Below are 18233 nucleotides of genomic sequence, written 5' to 3'. Positions count from 1 at the left end.
TAGTCACCAGTTATTAGAGTAATTTTAAAATATTTACACAATGCAACAACGTGTTCAATCCAGATGTCAAACATTTTCTTTTGAATTACAAAAATGATTTTAAAAAAAAAGTATAATTAAGTACAGATGGAGCATAAACAGATAGAAAATGAATGACAATATGGCAACACAATTATAATAAAAATATATTTTCACGTCAGTTAAACTGTGCTTACAGTTTACAACTACACTTTATTGTGTAATAAAAAAAAGTTGTATATACTGCTGAAAATAAAGTATATGTGAATGGATGTGCAGTTTAAACAGAAAGCAGTAATAATCTTGTGTGTAATGTGCAAAAGACAGGAGTAAAAACATGGGCTTCACGTATTTACATGATGAGATAGTATTGGTGATGTGCAGTGTGAAATTGCTATCAGATAATATATCCAGTAATATACATCCAGTGTGAACAGGATGACATTGTTTTGTTTGTGTGACATTGAGTGAAGGTGTGTTTTGTATGCTATATCTCAGACACAGTCAGTTGCATGTCCTGGTTTTCTAAAAACCTGAATGAGTGGTGAGCGTGCTGGCTCCGCCCACTAGTTTGTAGTTCAGGCCAATTACAAGTGAGCAGAACTGACTGATGTCCACAAAGTCACAGCAGATGATGTTGACTTCACCGTCTTCAGGCCCTGGCTGCTGCTCGCCCGTCCAGCTCAGCAGCATCCAAAGAGCCTTCTTCGTCATCTTCCTCATGCTCTGAAGGGGATGGAGGACGACGTAAGGTGCATCTTCTGTCAGGTTTAGGCGGCTGACGTAAAAACCAGCTGGAAAAAAAAAGCAGATCGCTCAAAATGACGTGAGTCAGATTAAACCTAACCTACCATTTCAGTTATTTACATTTTATTGCACATTGTCCTTATTCTTGATGAATAATGATTTTAAAACCTGGTCTTCTTCTGTGCTTCTGGTCCTCCAGATAAGTGATCACCTTCTTAGGGTTTGGACTGTCAGCATACCTGGAGACAGTGTACCACCAACAGGCCAGTCAGGTTAGGTCTAAATTAATATTGTTACTATTATCATTAATACAATTCAAATAACGCATTGTGCCAGTCTGAAATAAAAATGAGGGAAAATTTTTTGTTGCATAACAATAATAAATTTGGTGTAAAACATAATTTCAAATTAGAGAGGAAATTCAAGGGTGTATTTTACCAGTATGGTATTTCAGTCCACAGCTCAGGATGCCGCAGCACCACCTGCTTGTTTCCATAGGAAACGATGACCTGCTGACATCTGGACCAGCAGGAGCGCAGAGTAGGTGTGTCCTTTATGTACACACACACACGTACAGCTGAATCAGCACCGTTTCAGCAAAAAACTATCAGTAAACAAAACTATAATTATTATTTTTTTTACCTGTGAGAAGCATAGTTTTTCTCCAAACAGTGTGATGATGCTCTCCACAAGACAGACATGATCTTCATCTCTCAGCGAATCAAAATGCGAGCATGAAATGATCACAATCTCTTTAGGATGAGCATCCAGCCAGGCAGAGAGCTCATACAGAGCCTCCTACATACACACAGATTTAGTTGTTAGTCCCAGTCCACGGCCTTTGATTTTAGTACTCTCGCTGCTTTTGTGTTACCTTGACGGAAATTAATGTGTAGATGCCATGGGCAAAGTATAATTCGCTGCCTCCTGATGGCTTCCTGGCGATCCGTAGGTCTAAAAATCGAATCCCGAGATCACACTGATCACTGAGGACTGATTGCTACACACACAAAAACACACATAGATGAGAAAGCACAAGGCAATAAACAGAGAACGATGAAAGAATACAACCATAGACAAGTTCTTTCATGAAAAAGTGACATTACAAATGCCAGAAATTGTTTCAAAACATTCTTTAAAATCTCACAAGAACTAGGGCATAAACAATAAAGTAATGTACTAAAATACAAAAATAAATCATTTGTAATGTGTAATGAATAAATAATAAAGAATGTGTTACTTTGCTTTTAATGAAGGGTATATTGCATTTTTGCATTTTAATGCATTAATGTGTGTGTATAGATCTCACCTGTGTGGTGGCCCAGCGGTAAACACAGGGACGAGTCCAGCAGGGAAACAGACTGTCCAGTACTCTGAGGAGGCAGGACTCTGATCTCAGCACAGGTGAGGACTCATCCAGACAGAAAGACATGCTGTCATGGCTTCCTACAAGAATGGGACAGCCAGATGTGAGTGCACTGTCCACATAGTTTTATAAAGAACACCCATTATACAGGAAGTTCACATACAATTTAAAATGAACCAACTCATCCGCGTGTGTGTTTATAGTCTATTCATTTCAATATTTATTTTTTTTAAATACCCCACTTTACCCTCTGGGACCTGTAGTTTTCTTTACCGGGTATGGCCAAGTTCCACAGCGGGACATCCAGCAGTTCCTCGGGCAGAGAGGACATCCAGTCCGGGTTCCTTTCGAGCTGTGACCACTCTTCGTCCTCCATCGTGTTCTCCTTCCTTCGTCTTCGTCACCTGAATATTGTCATTTCGCTGTTAATTATCTCATGGCGGTCGATACTTTCTGTTTTATTCAGAAAAAAACCCTCTGTTTACAAATTCTTCCGGGTTCGAACTCCACTAGCGCCCACTAACATAATTACCACTTCCTGTTTTCAAAATTAAAGCTGATATATTTTTCAAAATAATGGCCACAGTCACAATACTATTGTCGTTACAGGTTAATTTAGTCACTGAAATATCTGTGGCGGAACAAAAAGTAAAGTGAAAATTAATTGTTAGTTACTTCCTTGTGATTTTACTATCATGTAACTGTTGTATTTTGTAGTTGTAGTGTTAAACAGGATGCACAGGAAGAAATTGGTATGTTTGTGTAAGTGTATAATTGTATTAAAACAACAATAGTTTGCTTTTCATAGCATTTTACCTTTACTTTAGTCAAGGGCCTTGCTTTACAAAGTCAGCTATCTTATGTGGCTCTGTTTCTACAGCAACCTGAATGGACAAACTAGCCAAAGTGCATTTTGCATTATTCTAACCATAACCATACAATGCAAATGAAGAATAACAATATCCTTTTTTGGTATGTACTAATAATAGCAGAGTATAGAGCAAATTACTAGTAATATAAACTTTTTAAATAAATATTCAAATAATTTTTCTTTCAAATTAAATAAGATAATTATACATAAATATAGCAAATGCCCTAAGAAAAGTTCAAACAAATTACTGATGGAGAAAAAGCTGGAAACAAACATCCTAATCATGTCAGAATTACCTAAATTAATTAGCATTTTAACTTTAACTGTCAATATTACCAAGAAAACACAAAATACAAGCTAAATTGAATTCAGTGAGCCCATTAGATAACCCCCCCTGTGACTCCAAACTACATTTGCTTCTTTCAATTCTTGAGAAACTGTTTATCCCTTTATGTAGATGTAATCTTGTTTAATGTCTCTTTAAAACTATGTTGGATCTCAGAAGTGCATTTGTTGTAATTACATGGACACTTCACTCAGATCTTTTTCTCTGTCGCCAATTTGACACAAAGCAGTTTATTTCATGGCAGTGTTTAAGAGGAAAAAGGTCTACTGCAGCGGATAAGAGGTAAAAGAGAAAGGTTGATTGTCTTTTATAGTGACAAACAAGAATGTTAGCACAACACATAATCAAGCAAATTACAGTCAGAAAGCAGAGCCCAATGCCAATATGTAGACATATTTTACTTATTTATTCATTCATTTATATTCTACTGCTTTATCCTCCTCATGATGGTCGTGGCGGTGCTGGTGCAAACATTGTTTTTTTTTATATACTATTTCACAATAAAATCTTGAACTAAAAGTGATTTATCCTCATAAGTTGGCTGTAAAAGACAATAATTTGCAATGGCAGTGAAATACCCTGTAATTTAAAAAAGTGTATTATTAAATTGGTAAACATTCAACAGATTTACATGTATATTCATAATATGCATATGTAAATGGTTGAAAGAAGTGTGTGTCTTTTTTAGACTGAAAAAGAAAAGAAGTAGGATCCCTACTGTACCTTTGCCCTCCACATGATCACAATTACTGCAATATTAGATTACTCTAATATATTTGCACACTGTGGGCTGCTGTGGAATGAATGACACACACAAAAATGCGAAAAATAAGTAAATGAAGGTCAGAGCTTCTTGTTATATTGGAGTAACATATAGATTTTTCCAGTTAAACTGAGCACAGTTTGGCAGCAATTTTATTTCAGCGTGTAGACATGGTCAAGACAGCCTGTTAAAGTTAAAACGGTGCCCCAGGACGAGGAGAAAAGATTAAAGTGACATGGTTGTCGGTGCCAGACAGGCTGGTCTGAGTATTTCAGATACTTGTGCTGACCCACTGGGATTCAGTGTATAGTCTGAAAAAGAGCAGTGAGCTGCCTTGTTGATACGAGAAGTCAGAGGAGAATGGACTACTTTGAAATTTAACTCAAATAACCACTGGTTACAACCGAGGACCATCTTTGAATACATAACGGGCCAAATGTTGAAGCAGATGGGATACAACAGCAGAAGAGACCACACTGGACACTTTAGGGACAAATTATTCCTAATGAAGTGGGCATTTAATGCACAGGACAGGTCATTATCCTCAACCATTCCATGAAAATACTTTTGTCACAGATGTAAACAAATTCTTGCTCTCACCACCAGACAAGATAGGAGTAAACACCTGGAAACATACATGCAAAGCAGGTCATATATCGTGAATATACGAAGCAAATCAGTACATCAGGACAGCTTTTTACAAAATACTGTAGGAAGTGGAAAGCATGTGAATTGCCACTGAAATGTAATTAAAAATATGTCAATTAAATCTTTTTTTCTGTAAATTCCAAGTCATGGGACTTCTTAGTAACTTCCGTGGTAAAGTCCACTGCTCATCCAAAAAAATAATCCCAATCACATTAAATAGAGTAACATGTTTCAATCTTCAATTTTTTTTTTTACAGATTATACAGACGCTTGTGATGAGAGGGGATCACCTGACCCTGGCTTCAACTAGATATAAAACATTTAAACAATGCAGAAGCTAAAATTGTAGCAGTAAAGATATGGAGTTTGTGCCATCATGAATGTTTTAGTGAGTGTGTGAGTCCCTCACTGTTAAACCTCCTCAAACCTCGAAACAGCTCCAGTATGTTGTGACTTGTGTGAAAACACCTGCACCCCCTGTTCCCACTTTGAGTGAATCAGCGTTGCTATTTTCCACACTATTTTTAGGTTGCACCTTTAACCATGTTAGTCGGAATGTCTCCTTTTCTTTCAGTCACCAATAAACCAATCAAGTAAAACTAAATAAAACCCAGCCATTTTAAGCTTAAATGATTTTTCATTTGCCTCTTATGTCAAAGCCAAAGGTCACATGATAAATAGATGAACTCAGATCCAGGACAGCACGTGCATTCACTCTAAATCTGAGTTCCTCATTGGATGTCGATCCAATGAAATGTTTTGTTGTTGTTTGTTCCAACATGTTTCTTCTTCATTATCTGTTTCTTTATAATTTTAATTTGGCAGATTGCTTGTCCTCATTATTATTGTCTTTGCAAGTCTCCAAATCAAAGACGACTCTTCATGTGAAACAAATCTGGATGATACAGAAAAAAAAGCCTTAATTCCATTTCTTCATTAGAAACCATTCAAAACAGCACATAGTCTGCCAAGCTCACATAATAACTTTCCATTTGCAGAGTGCACACAATTTTAAGTGAGTCTCACCCGTGATTGTGATGTTATTTCTCTCCAAATGTGTCATGTCACATCGCTGCACAGAACCACAGATTATGAAGTTCCATCATCAGCTTCCTTCTGTCTCACAAGATGATGGAGAACGTGCCAGATATTATTTTGTGGTTGATCTGCAGTGCCTGGCATGCAGTTGCTGATGTAACTGTCTAACAAATGACATTGAAACTGTTCTGCTGCTACACTGAGAAAAGTGTATTTTAAGACTCAAAAATCAGAAACTGTCCTCCTAATATGGATTAAATAAAAACAACAAATTCAATAAATACAAGGCTAAACACAGTGTTTCACTGCTTTCCTGTGGTAAAAGTCCACTGCAGCAATTCTGACCACATTTTGTTTGTGGGCAGATATGCTTCATTACACCTTTAACCACTTGTTTTGTACCTGTTTTAGGAGTTGTGCAATCATTTATTACTGTAATATTATATAATATTATTACTTTACCCAGTAACATGTAGGGATTACAAAGAAAAGTAAGAATATGCACAGTTTAGCTGAGTTACTGCATTACAAGCTTGTGTGTTTGACGTAGGCCATATAGGTTGTTGGTTGGTCATGCAGAAAAAGTAAAAGAGACTGATTTTTATACTTTGAGACGCTGCCATTTTTGCCCTTTGACTGCAGATTTTTGGATTCAATTCCAAAATAAAGACCACTTTTTGACTGTATTTAGAAAAGTAATATAATTAGTAATATAATGACAAATGTAACAAATGTTTGACAGTGGACTCAAGAGTTCCTCATTTCACAGAAGGATTTTCCGTATTTTTCCTTGAATTTATTGCAGTCTGAGTATCAAGTGACCTGCCCACACTGGTCACATAACTGCCTCCAACTTCCTGCCCCACTGTCAGTCACACATTCTGCTCTCATAAAGCAGATGAACCACAGTTTGCTGGACAGACTCCGCTCCACTGGTCCAAGAACAGGTTCCTTCCTCTGACACTCAGGATTCACTCACAGGTAACAACTCCTTCACTTATTTTTGTCACCATGTTGTATCTGTATTCTTATTTTCTGCTTTCTTTAGTTTTAATCTTTATATAATTAAAACAATATTTCATAGAACTTTGGTGATTTTATACCTGTAACACATCTTACATATTTATTTGGTCATCTTGTGCAGATTCTTATTGTTAAATAGGAGATTTAATCTTCCAGAAGCATTTTGTCACAAATGAACACCCTGGCTTAATATTTTGCTGACACCTCGTAGTGTTAGGGGGAATTCAATGCATGTTGCTTTAAGGATTATAATGTGAAGGGATTGTTTGGAGAGGAATGATCAGGGGATGACGCGGGTGTACAGTTGTTAGAATAGTGAACATCGTTTATAGCATGGTGTTTGAAGGGATACAAGGGTTTCATACAGATCAAAATATTAATTAATATTAATAGAGGAGGGTTGTAAGGTTTAGGGATTAAAGGAAGGGTGTCCAGAGAGAAAATCCATTCATTCATTCTCAAATATTTCTGTTGTGTAAAAATAAGATGGGCAACAATTTATATCATGGAAATTATCACAATGCTTCAATCCACATACTTGGCTTGGATTTTCCTTTATTTCAGATATTGTTAGAAATATCTATATTGCTGTGTGAATGCACTACAGTCTGTGGAAACTATCCTGAAATCAACTTATCTCACTTCATATGTTCTTTCCTTTACTTCATTTGTTGAAAATTGTTAAAAATGTATTGGATTCTTGTCACTTTTCCTTCCCTCTGGTTTATATCCCATGTTCTTACTCTTAATTACAGTTCATCTCTCATTGAATGAATAAACGTAACTAGATTTAAAAGTCACATCATGCCAATTAATATTTAAATTAGAAGGCATCTACCCTTCCCTCAATTCTGTGGGATGTTTGCGACATTCTTCTGCCTTAATTATATGCACTCACTTAAGATTTCACTTTAGATCTCCTTAGGCTTAAATTGTACGTTGTGCAAAGTCATGAACATGTGACATAATGTACCGGACTAAATGAGTCTGATATGGAACAGTAGTGTTTTTAAAACTTAAACTTGGGCCATAAGCTAATTTCCCAGAAAATCAAATTAAAATTCTTGCTTACAAACAGACAACTGTGGCCAAAAACACAACCTCCATGGTGGATGTAATACATTCAAATCCAAGTTTTTAAGTTCACGTGGAGCTTGATGTTTGGAATGTCCTGGCTGCAGTTCAATCAGGTTCACTCTTCTTTGATTCAATTTATTTAACAGGACTGAGGACTCAAAGGGGATATTAATCAACATGGCGGACTGCTGCGACTGCACGGAATGTAAGCAGTCTTTATATGGGAACAAGTACATCCTGAAGGAGGAGGAGCCATACTGCGTTAAGTGCTATGAGGCACTTTTCTCCCACAACTGTGAAGTGTGCCATAAGCTCATTGGCTGCACCAACAAGGTGACATTTTAGATTTGACTGGATTTTCCCTTTTTTTCCATTCATATTTCAACATTAAAATATGTGTATTGTTACCAGCTTAAACAATACTCTTGCAGCAAAGATTCAGGGATGGTATGGGATTGTCTGCTTTTTGTCTAATAGCTCAACAAATATTGTATAGATTACCAGGAACATTTGTACAGAAATGTATGTCCTCAGAATCAAGTGTCAATATTTTTGGTTCATGTTTTTTAATATATATATATATATATATATATATATATATATATTATATAACTCCAATTTCATGTCTTAGTAGTAACTTCATAGTGTTTTCTTCAATTCGCCATTAAACTGTTTTACTTCCATTTACTTCTCTAGGATCTATCATTTAAGGACCGTCACTGGCACAGTGAATGCTTCCTCTGCATGGAATGCAACCGGTCTCTGGTGGAACGGCCCTTTGCCACCAGGGATGACGTTTTGATGTGCACTGAGTGCTACAGCAACAAATTCTCTGCCAAGTGCATTGCATGTCTAAAGACCATCATGCCAGGTGAGGAGGTCTGATTGTAGCACGGTTACTGTTAAATGATGATTGATTCCCTCTAGATTAATGGTGCATCACTTAGTTTGGGTATGCTGTTGTCAGTCAACTCCTTTTCTCTTTTATTGATCTGTTTTTTTTTTTTAATATTGGTGCTCATTTTTGCATGTTATTATTGGGTTGAGTATAGGAAGGACACATGGAATCAGCTCCATATGGATACTGACATGCATGATGTCAGTAGTCAGACAGTCTCTTCCTCTTCTTTCTCGCTGACTCACACAACTCCCCAACCCTCCCTCCCTCCACCAACCAGGCACTAAAAAGATGGAGCACAAGGCCAACAGTTGGCATGAGAGCTGTTTCACCTGCAACCGTTGCCAGCAGCCCATCGGCACCAGGACTTTCGTCCAGAAGGAAGCCAACAACTACTGCCTGCCCTGCTACGAGAAGCTGTTTGCTCTGCAGTGTGTTCAATGCAAGAAGGTAAAACCACTTACACTTAAATATTAACTGGGCAGTGATTTCAATTCAATTGTCTCACCATTGACAGGAAGCTCTTGTTGTTCTGTAGCTCTCTCCAGCTTCTGTCAATGAAATTTGATTGTAAATCAGTACATTTATACAAATGCAAGTTATTTTGTTATCCTATCCTATGCTATGCTTAATATTTTAAAGAAAGTCATGTTTTTTTTTTTATTAGACATTGTGTGTGAAGTGTTAAAACTGAAAACAACCAAGGCAATGCTTTTACTGAGTGAAATGTCCAAGAGGTCAAGTTTAATGTATAACACCCTTACATTAAATTAAATAACTTTAGAAGAGTAAAGGGGCAAAGTTAGCTGTCAAAGAACTTTTACAACTAGGGTTTAAAATGAAATTCTGTCTGGACTTTGAAGAAGATAGAAAGATGCATTCTTTAAAAACAACAACTGAAAAAAGAATTTTATGTCATGCAGTTGCATAACTTTAGATTATTATTATTTTTGCACATATCTGAAGTGGATATGAGCAGGTATGACACTAGGTTCTTTGTTGAACAATAACATGCATTCTTGACCTTGAGAGTCGTCAGACTGTCTGTCTGTGTAAATTCTTAGAAAGCTCTTCGTCAAACATCATGCATTCTTGTTTTTCCTAATTAACCTAATTTGCCCTTTAACCTCCAGCCCATCACCACTGGAGGAGTGAACTACCGTGAGCAGCCCTGGCATAAGGAGTGCTTTGTTTGCATCGGCTGCAAGCAGCAGCTGGCAGGCCAGCGCTTCACCTCTCGAAACGACTTCACCTACTGCCTTGAATGCTTCTGCAACCTATTTGCTAAGAAATGTGCCTCCTGCACCATCCCCATCAGCGGTAAATGTGCCTTCTGTCACAATGACCTTCACTTGTGAATTTTTTAAGTGCAGATGCAGATTTTTTGTTTTTTTATGTGGTGCTAAATGAACTCCAACATGAAAACAAAGTCTACACACTACAGTGAAAGCAAGAGGACTGTTTTAACCCAAATCCTGATACATGCCATTGGATGAATACAAGTTTACGTAAAATCTGCTTGACTGAATGTTTAGAATTCATTTAAAATGGTTTGATTTTCTCTACCTAGGAAATCCACATGCAGTTCAAACTCAAAATTCCCAGTTTAATGTCATCAGCACAAATGTTTTCCCAAGTACATTTTACATTATATGGCTCATCACGACTAGTAAAATAATGTCTGTTCATTTAAAATGCTCTACCATCCAGAAAATATAGTACTTCAAATGTTTGACTTTTAAAGTTAGTAGAGAAATAACAATTGTGTTTAATTTTGCTTTCTTAAAGTCATCGGACCTTCATATGAAACCAATTATGGGCAAAATGTTCATTATATACTTAGAAATGGCAGTCAAAGTAAAGGTCAACAGGAACAACTTTAAGTGACACAGACACATTCCCAGGTCATATGCTTCTCCTCGGCATCCTGTGTATCCAATTATAGAATATTACATTACAGGGATCATGAGCCTAATTAAGAATGTTTGTTCTCTTTGTAAAGCAGATCACACGTTATTTATGCCTCCACTTCACTGCTTTTGTCTCAGGTCTCGGGGGAAGCAAATACATCTCCTTTGAGCAGCGCCAGTGGCACACCAACTGCTTCAACTGCAAGAAGTGCTGTGTGTCCCTGGTCGGCCGAGGTTTCCTGACGTGCAAAGATGATGTCCTTTGCGCCGATTGTGGCAAAGATTTCTGAGTGCACTCCAACGCTGGAAGGAGTTTGTCCAAGCTGGCTGCCATTAAAAGAGCCTTGGTAAAAATCTCTTCTAACCCCACCTTTCTTGCATTATATGCCATCATTTATCAGTTTCTCTCACATTAACCTGTTTTCTGCATGCAATGAGAATCCCTATAATTAATCAACAAATCTTAGTTTGTTCTGAAATTGTATTTTATCTGCTTAATTTGTTTCTTTGAAATGTTTATCATTTGTAAAATTAATAACAATCGGTAGTGAAATAATGACAGTCTGTGTGTGGCATCAAAAAAGCCAAGATTGACAGATGTTTCAGAGCCTATCAAGAACATGTTAAATTGTTTTGATAGCAATTTATTTTATGGAATTGTGCTATTACTAATACTTTTTGTCTTATTACAAATATTCTGTTTGATGGAATTTAAATCTGTGTCAATCAATAAAGGTGTTTTAATTTGTAGAATGCACATGTGGATCCGTGGTTTGAAAATTATTTGAAATAGCTACCATCACCATTCCTACTGTGAGAATTACACCATTTACACTGAGGAAACAGTATCTTTAACTATTGAATTAATTAGTGGTAATACATTACTTGTGCTTTCAGGTTAGATACAAGCCATTGTTAAGAATACACTATGTTGATGTGCCATTTTTCTTTGATGACAATGCAGTTATAATGCAGTTATTTATATGTTAGTATAAATAATAAAATAAAAATAATCATGGGTCACCCATTGACTAAAAAGCATCCTTAAATGCCTCTAAATCAGTTGAAAAGGGTTTTAATAAAGAGTTTTGACCATTTTGGCAAAAGTTGATCTTCATGGTTGATAAAGTTATTTATTAAAAGATTTTAAAAGATAAAAAATAGTAGTGTATAGTAAAGTTCTTGTTAAAATTCACATCTGGGTTAAATTGCTCCACTGGTTTTTGGCTTTAAGATGCCAAAGATCGTCTCTAAGTTTACTAAAATATAACATAATTGATGATTTTTTTGAGAGAGGTCTCACTCTGTCCAGTTTCAAAATGTGAACTCTAAATTACAAAAACGTTCATTGTTATAAATGATACATAAACATATAATAGGTTAAGGTGCATTATTATTTTTAGTCATTTTGACGTGATGAAATTGTGATATAGTTCTTGATTTTGAAGATTCAATATTTGGTTGTTTGGAGACTTACTGTACATAGACGATCTTTGTGTAGCAAACCGGATGTCGGGAGCAGGTGCCACAGGAAGTGTGTTCGTCTCTGTCTGCAGATGAAAAAAGAAGCTAACGGCGTTTAACTGCCAAAATCCACTCCAAAATTTCAACAAAGGAAGCATAACAGAAACTGTAAGCTATGTGTCCAATTTTCTGTGTGTCGCATCGCTAACCCGTTGTATCGCTAACCTAAAAAATTGCATCGTTTGAGTGCAGAATAAGGTTACAGCTCTAAAAACTACCGCGGTGGCTAGGTAGGCGGCTAACTAAATTAGCAAGGCTTTGTTAGCCACAATGCTAAGCAATAACTATACAATTTAAAACACTAAAGAAATAGGCTACGAATATGTTTCTCGAGTCATGTGTCTTTGTGTAAATTGATATTATTATGCATACAGTCGAATATCGATTAATCACTCGTCGTTATCAATACTCATTCTGCAAAGTAATGAACTGTTTTATTGAAAAAAGTGCCAAGTATTATCTACTGCTGTGACATGTTTTATGTGTGATAGATTCAGTGAGTAACACCTAGTTCCTGTTAGTCATGTACACGCAAAAGTATTTTAAATGATTTAATTAAAGAATATAATTATGCAGTCGAGCTTCTGTCGTTGTTATGAGGGAACACAAATAATAATGGTTTAAATGCTACACTATAAGTTATGTGTTGTCACTACCTGAAACTGTGCTTTTCAGTATGAAAAGAGACATGCTATCAAGTGAAATTTATCATTTTTATTTTATTATTATTAATATTAGGGGATTATTTTCTTCACTAATTTAAAAATTAGTGCACATGCCAATTTAGGTAGTGTGCAGTTATTTTGTGTGATCATGAAATTGTTTTTTGTTTACAGCTGAAATGAGCAACCCAGCTGTGCCCAACCATCGGAGGACCAAGCCTGGAGGTGAGCAGGGTCTGGTAGCAAATTGAGTGTCAATATATAATTATAATGCAATATGTCATGACAAAGATATTTGTATGATCAAAACCACAAAGTATACCTATGCTACTAAACTTAAAAGTATAGATTAAGTAAGAGTTACTTTTATGTTTATTGCAGGCATAAAGCCAGCACCTGTGACCAGTGGCGTGACAGGACCGTCCTCTCAGATCCCTGGTCTGTCCCAGACTGCTGATGAAAGCACTCCAGTGGAGAGGGCCAGTGGACGGCGAGTTGGGATATTTGAGAGTGACTCGGACTACATCAAGCTTGCAAAACAGGGAGGACACAAAGGTAGATAAAATTATAATGCCTCATTATGACGGACTATTTGTGGTAGATATTTACACACTATTGTGCTTATTCCATTGTGTATTAGCTTGTAGATTGTATTGTGTTACATTTTCGATAAAACGTCTTCTCTCAATGATTTCACCCTCCTATCTGTCTTTGTCCTCTGGAGGAACACTATGCCAGACTCCATTAGTCTACAATTTAAACATGTTTCCCCATACTCATTTAACAGTACTAATTGCTTTTAGTTTGGTAAAAAAACACAAATGGCCACTGACAAATGGGGGAAAAACAAGCCAAACTCAATTAGGAAAACTGTAGATTAAAGATGAAGTAGCTGTTATCTATTTGTAAAGTGTTTGTTAATACAATGTAATGTCTTAATATTTGTGGCTTTTTTTGTGATTTCAGCACAGATGTCTTCGACTAAACAATGCGTTATTTCTTTTTAAATTCAAGTTTGTCTTAATGGTCTAATCTACTGAGATATGTGATGATAAGGCAAGGGATTTTCTTGCTAATGTCCAAATTCATGTAAACACGACATCTTATCAGGAAATATCTCTGTTGGCTGTAGTACATATGCCAAGACTATGCCAAGAAGTTTTCCTGTAACACTTCACCAAAAACAGAGAAGTGGACGTTGTACACATTACAGATATAAAAATTGAGACAGAATGAACCAAGCCAGGGGAAAAATGCAGTTTCTGTGTGCAAATTTACAGGCTCCCAACAACTATTTCTTCCTCTAAAAAGCCACTAGCTACAAATTTAGCAACACTTAAATACTTTCTCAGAAGGAAAAGCACAAGTCTGCCACATGAGTGAGATCCACCGAACTGCGGGCGGCGAGTCGGACACACACACACACACACACACACACACACAGAGAAGGGCTGTGTGAGCGCAGCAAGCGCACATACAGTCACAGACACACACACACAAGCCGTGTCTTATTCCCGGGCACAGACGAGCTGTGATTGTTCAGTGTAGCAGACTGTGTGTGGAACAATCACTGATCTGTTATGTTTATTAAAGTAAAAATAGGTTTTGTGTTCTCCCCTCTATTTTACGATTCAACACTTCTTTTAAAGACCAGCAATCTTGTTTATTCACAGATGAGCCCCTTTATTTTAGGGTATGACATGATCATTGACCATGGTGAATCAACCTAATTCTTTCCAAATAGAGATATTCAAGTCTTCTTCGATAATTCTAGTATTTTTTAATATCGCAATATGCATCGCAGTTGGACAATCATTTATCCCTGAACCTAATGCAATTTAAATGACACTGTGCTTTGAAGGTGTGATTACATTTGCAATATTGTGTCTCTCCCTGCAGGACTGTTGAGTCATGATGCTGATGGGGATGATAAACCAAAGAAAGTGTACAATCCACCCACAAGCTGGTTTGGACCTGATGAGTCAAAGAGGTAAGAAGATTTGTAAGACACTGAAATAAGCAGTCCGTCATGATGATGTGTCGTCCACTTGAGACACGATGGGGAACGTGTACCGTTTAACCCGGAGTCCTTTTTTCATCATATGTCTTGTGTAAATCTTGTTTTCTTATGTCAGTGTACTGATGAGTTAAGTGCCTGTAGAATATATATATAAAAAATAGGTGTCATAAATGGAAAAAAAACTTGAACTGCTAAGTAGAGCAATTACGCAAATAGGCAAAATATGCCACTATGTTAAGGGTGGCAAGCAATAAATTCACATCGTATGTCACCATGGTTTTGTGCTTACAGTGGAAACAAAGCAACGTCTCCCAACAGCCAGATGAAGGGGGGCAGCCAGCCCCTGTTTGCGCCGTTTGGCACTGATAACAATGGGTCCTGGGAAAGAGAGACTGATAGCTTTTCCCCTGATAAAGTTAAGGTGAATAGACCAAACTAGTCACCCCCAACATGGACACCATACCAATATGTCATATTTTATTATTTTAATTTTTACCATCACCATTCCATTTATTTTCACGTGATTCCATCGTTCCATTATTTCGCATTTTTGTTCGAATTCATGTGGGACTTATTTTCTGCTGGTGTACTTTGGCTCTATGGTAATTTTGTTGTGATATTAATAAAGTTTCAGGTAAGTCTTGCTTGGAAAGTACCTGATAAAACAAGACATTAATTTGAAATATAAGCTATACATGTATTTCAAATCACCTCATATTTATATTTTTTGGTTAATAAGAAGCAAGGTTGATATCTTGGAATAATATATGTAGATGAAATACAATAATTGCAAATTGTAAGCGCATCAACATTTGCTGTAACAAGACATGTTACAAGAGAGTTCTGTTTTGTGAATGCAGTATATTAAGCAAATGGCAATATGTCTATTGAGTTTTGTTGGGTTTACTCCAGGGAATTGTGCACATTTTTGTGTGGTGCAATTTTTAGTTCTCAACTGTTTCTTCAATCATCTTCATCGCATGACTAATTTCACCCAAACTTATTTTCAATAATTTGTTTTCAGCTGTATTACCCAGATCTGATTTGCCTACTCCACATGTTTATTTGTGGTTTGTAGTGGAGTTCGTATTAACTGCGGTTTGGTGACATTTCATTGCTACAGGAGTCTCCTGATGGTGTTGCCAATGAGTTGGAGGGTCTCACTCTAACCAACAAATACAAGAGAGTGTGAGTAGATATCTTTTTCGTCCATGTTTACAGAATGTCTAATCAATTGTTTAACATCCTAATGTGTTTTCAATATTTTCACTCAAGTTAACCCTTCAAACTATGTATGAAAGGGGTTATGGTTAGATTGATTATTATTAGAGGTTGTTGTTGTCAGACAAACACAGTAATGGTGCCGTCTGCCATCTCTCTCTCTCTCTCTCCAGATGTCATGATAAGAAGGCTCCTCCTGTCAGCATGTCCATGCTGCTGAGTCATGGTTATGTGGAAGAGCAGAAGTCTCCCAATGACGACGATGCCTCAAGTATGACTTATTATTATTATTATTATTATGCACAGTACAGTCCACATGCACATTAAATACAAATGCAAGTTACACATTACAGCATTAGGTTTTAAGGCTTTTGAAGAAAAATAAAATGTTTATTCGTATATTCGTTTTGATTTTGATGTTTTGACCATTTTTTACCCCTCAAGTTTATCCACTGATTTTTGTATGTACATTTTTAGAGCATGTCCCTTATAGCTAATGTTTCTAAAAGCTGGCAGTTGAACATTTTACCTCCCTTTTGTCCCCTGACGTATAAGCATACTTTCAGCTATGGCATGAGGGTCATTGTCAACATACGCGCCTGTATACGTGGGACTATGAACTCGCAACCTAATTTTTTTCTTACGTTAAATGGTGTTGTTTTTTCTTGTAGGTATGACCTCAGAGCAAACCAGCACCATTGCAACGGAGGATGTGGACGACGTGGAGTAGTGTGCACAGGTTCTCATCTAGAGGGATAAGAGCGGGGGTCGTCCTGAGTCCAGTTCATGGTGTCACAATTCCACGAACACGCCACTCTGCCCGTCTCAGATTCACTTGCATTAATTGTACATCCACTGACTATTAGTTTTTTTATTCATGTTTATGCAAAGGGTACTGTCATTTTTTGTTTGCTTTAATTTAAAAAACGAGTTGGCACATATTTTGTTGAGTAGACGTGTTGCTGCGCGCAGTATTATTTTGTTCAGTCCGTGTTTTGTCGTGCCTCAATTTGAAAGACAAGTTGTGCACTGGGAGGTAAAATAACAATTCGGTTGAAAACTAAAAACAGCCTTACCTGCTAAATCTTCCATTTGGCTGGTGGCTGCTGTTGACTTCCCTCCCTGGTTGTATGAAGGTTGAGTTAGTGAATTTTAGTGTTAGGTGTGCTATAAAGAATTGTGGTTCCAGTGATGTGAAACATTTGTTTTGATCAAGGGCTCCTGCTTTCTGATGGGATGTCCGAGGTGTGTGTGTGTGTGTGTGTTCTCAGCTGCAGAGGTGGATATGATCATTCGTTGAGACGGCAACCCTGCAGCTGTGACCACATGCCGAAATGTGTACTGATGGCTACTTGCGCAGTGGTTGGTTAATAAAAGGGGCCAAACATGATTTTTTTTGGTTGCTGCTCTGCAAAAGGCTTCTCTTCTTATCAGTTTTTTTTTTTAGATTTTCCTCAAACAGAAACATTCATTCAATTATAGTGTGTTACTCTGCAAGCTACATTTTCATGAAGAAGTTTTGTCTTGTAATCAGAATAAGCATAGTCAAAAGAAAACACATTCAGCTGAAATTGCTTAATTATCTCAAATAAGGTTTTAGCTTGAGAAGAGAAACTGCCTGCACATTTAAATTTCACGTCACTGCCTATTATATAGGAAGCTTGTGTTAATAAGGGTGCCAAGCTCGTCCTGTTATGTCAGAAGCTTGCTACTGATTGCTAATTAGGTGTTTTCTCCACATCACTGAGTTGTGTTCACCTTCAGCTTTGTGCAACAACAGATAAAACGTTCTGTGAAGTTTTAGGAACTAAAGGAGCCACCTTCTGCAGACTGACAACCCAAAAGTCAATCTCGCTGTAATTCCCTGTGAAGATTAAGGCAGAGTTTTTAAAAAGAAAATGTGAGTTCTGAACATGCCAACTAAGCAGTTTTCCCCTGCTCATGCAGTGTTTTGACTTAGTAGACACCAGGAGAAGTTAGTATTAATACACAACCTGCTCACAAGCAAACCCTCCATCTCATCACATGTGTTTTTCTGCCTGGTGGGATTTTGTCTGTTCAGATGAGAGAAAAAGTTAATGCTTTATCATTTACGTAAAAA

At 37.0% G+C, this 18233-nt stretch overlaps 3 protein-coding genes across 4 annotated transcripts; 2 read left to right on the top strand and 1 right to left on the bottom strand.

The window, feature by feature from the left end:
- Positions 1-172: 172 nt before the first annotated feature.
- Positions 173-2645, bottom strand: LOC122762548 (PI-PLC X domain-containing protein 1-like). 2 transcript variants are annotated; one of them, XM_044017762.1, is made up of 7 exons: positions 2405-2645; positions 2075-2211; positions 1640-1765; positions 1408-1563; positions 1204-1316; positions 934-1004; positions 173-812 (listed from the first exon to the last, which is right to left on the bottom strand). In XM_044017762.1, the coding sequence occupies exons 1-7, from the start codon at positions 2505-2507 to the stop codon at positions 544-546; spliced, it is 975 nt and encodes a 324-aa protein (XP_043873697.1). In that variant the 5' UTR covers positions 2508-2645; the 3' UTR covers positions 173-543. The 2 variants fall into 2 exon arrangements, with proteins under 2 accessions (XP_043873697.1, XP_043873705.1); XM_044017770.1 differs by having other exon boundaries at positions 2379-2443.
- A 4011-nt stretch (positions 2646-6656) lies between these two features.
- On the top strand, positions 6657-11462 carry LOC122785751 (four and a half LIM domains protein 2-like). Its single transcript, XM_044051685.1, has 6 exons — positions 6657-6778; positions 8044-8230; positions 8594-8768; positions 9076-9245; positions 9929-10115; positions 10844-11462. The coding sequence occupies exons 2-6, from the start codon at positions 8075-8077 to the stop codon at positions 10993-10995; spliced, it is 840 nt and encodes a 279-aa protein (XP_043907620.1). The 5' UTR covers positions 6657-6778; positions 8044-8074; the 3' UTR covers positions 10996-11462.
- Positions 11463-12239: 777 nt separating this feature from the next.
- On the top strand, positions 12240-18233 carry lg2h7orf57 (linkage group 2 C7orf57 homolog). The gene is made up of 8 exons (XM_044019655.1): positions 12240-12337; positions 13066-13116; positions 13273-13446; positions 14791-14881; positions 15203-15332; positions 16035-16099; positions 16306-16403; positions 16804-18233. Exons 2-8 carry the CDS (start codon positions 13071-13073, stop codon positions 16860-16862), a joined length of 663 nt encoding a protein of 220 aa, XP_043875590.1. The 5' UTR covers positions 12240-12337; positions 13066-13070; the 3' UTR covers positions 16863-18233.

Source organism: Solea senegalensis, linkage group LG2, assembly GCF_019176455.1.
Source record: "Solea senegalensis isolate Sse05_10M linkage group LG2, IFAPA_SoseM_1, whole genome shotgun sequence".
NCBI lineage: Eukaryota > Metazoa > Chordata > Actinopteri > Pleuronectiformes > Soleidae > Solea > Solea senegalensis.
The sequence above is the reverse complement of the archived record's forward strand: the minus strand, read 5'-3'. Positions and strand labels throughout refer to the sequence as shown.

Excerpts from the sequence above, each read along its gene's own strand:
- LOC122785751 (XM_044051685.1), top strand. The coding sequence starts at position 8,075 with ATGGCGGACTGCTGCGACTGCACGGAATGTAAGCAGTCTTTATATGGG. Across the intron at positions 9,246-9,928 it reads AGTGTGTTCAATGCAAGAAG|CCCATCACCACTGGAGGAGT; the intron begins GTAAAACCACTT and ends TTTAACCTCCAG. Across the intron at positions 10,116-10,843 it reads CTGCACCATCCCCATCAGCG|GTCTCGGGGGAAGCAAATAC; the intron begins GTAAATGTGCCT and ends CTTTTGTCTCAG.
- lg2h7orf57 (XM_044019655.1), top strand. The coding sequence starts at position 13,071 with ATGAGCAACCCAGCTGTGCCCAACCATCGGAGGACCAAGCCTGGAG. Across the intron at positions 13,447-14,790 it reads AAAACAGGGAGGACACAAAG|GACTGTTGAGTCATGATGCT; the intron begins GTAGATAAAATT and ends CTCTCCCTGCAG. Across the intron at positions 15,333-16,034 it reads TTTCCCCTGATAAAGTTAAG|GAGTCTCCTGATGGTGTTGC; the intron begins GTGAATAGACCA and ends TCATTGCTACAG.
- LOC122762548 (XM_044017762.1), bottom strand. The coding sequence starts at position 2,507 with ATGGAGGACGAAGAGTGGTCACAGCTCGAAAGGAACCCGGACTGGATG. Across the intron at positions 1,766-2,074 it reads ACCGCTGGGCCACCACACAG|CAATCAGTCCTCAGTGATCA; the intron begins GTGAGATCTATA and ends TTGTGTGTGTAG. Across the intron at positions 1,317-1,407 it reads AAAAACTATGCTTCTCACAG|GACACACCTACTCTGCGCTC; the intron begins GTAAAAAAAATA and ends GTGTACATAAAG.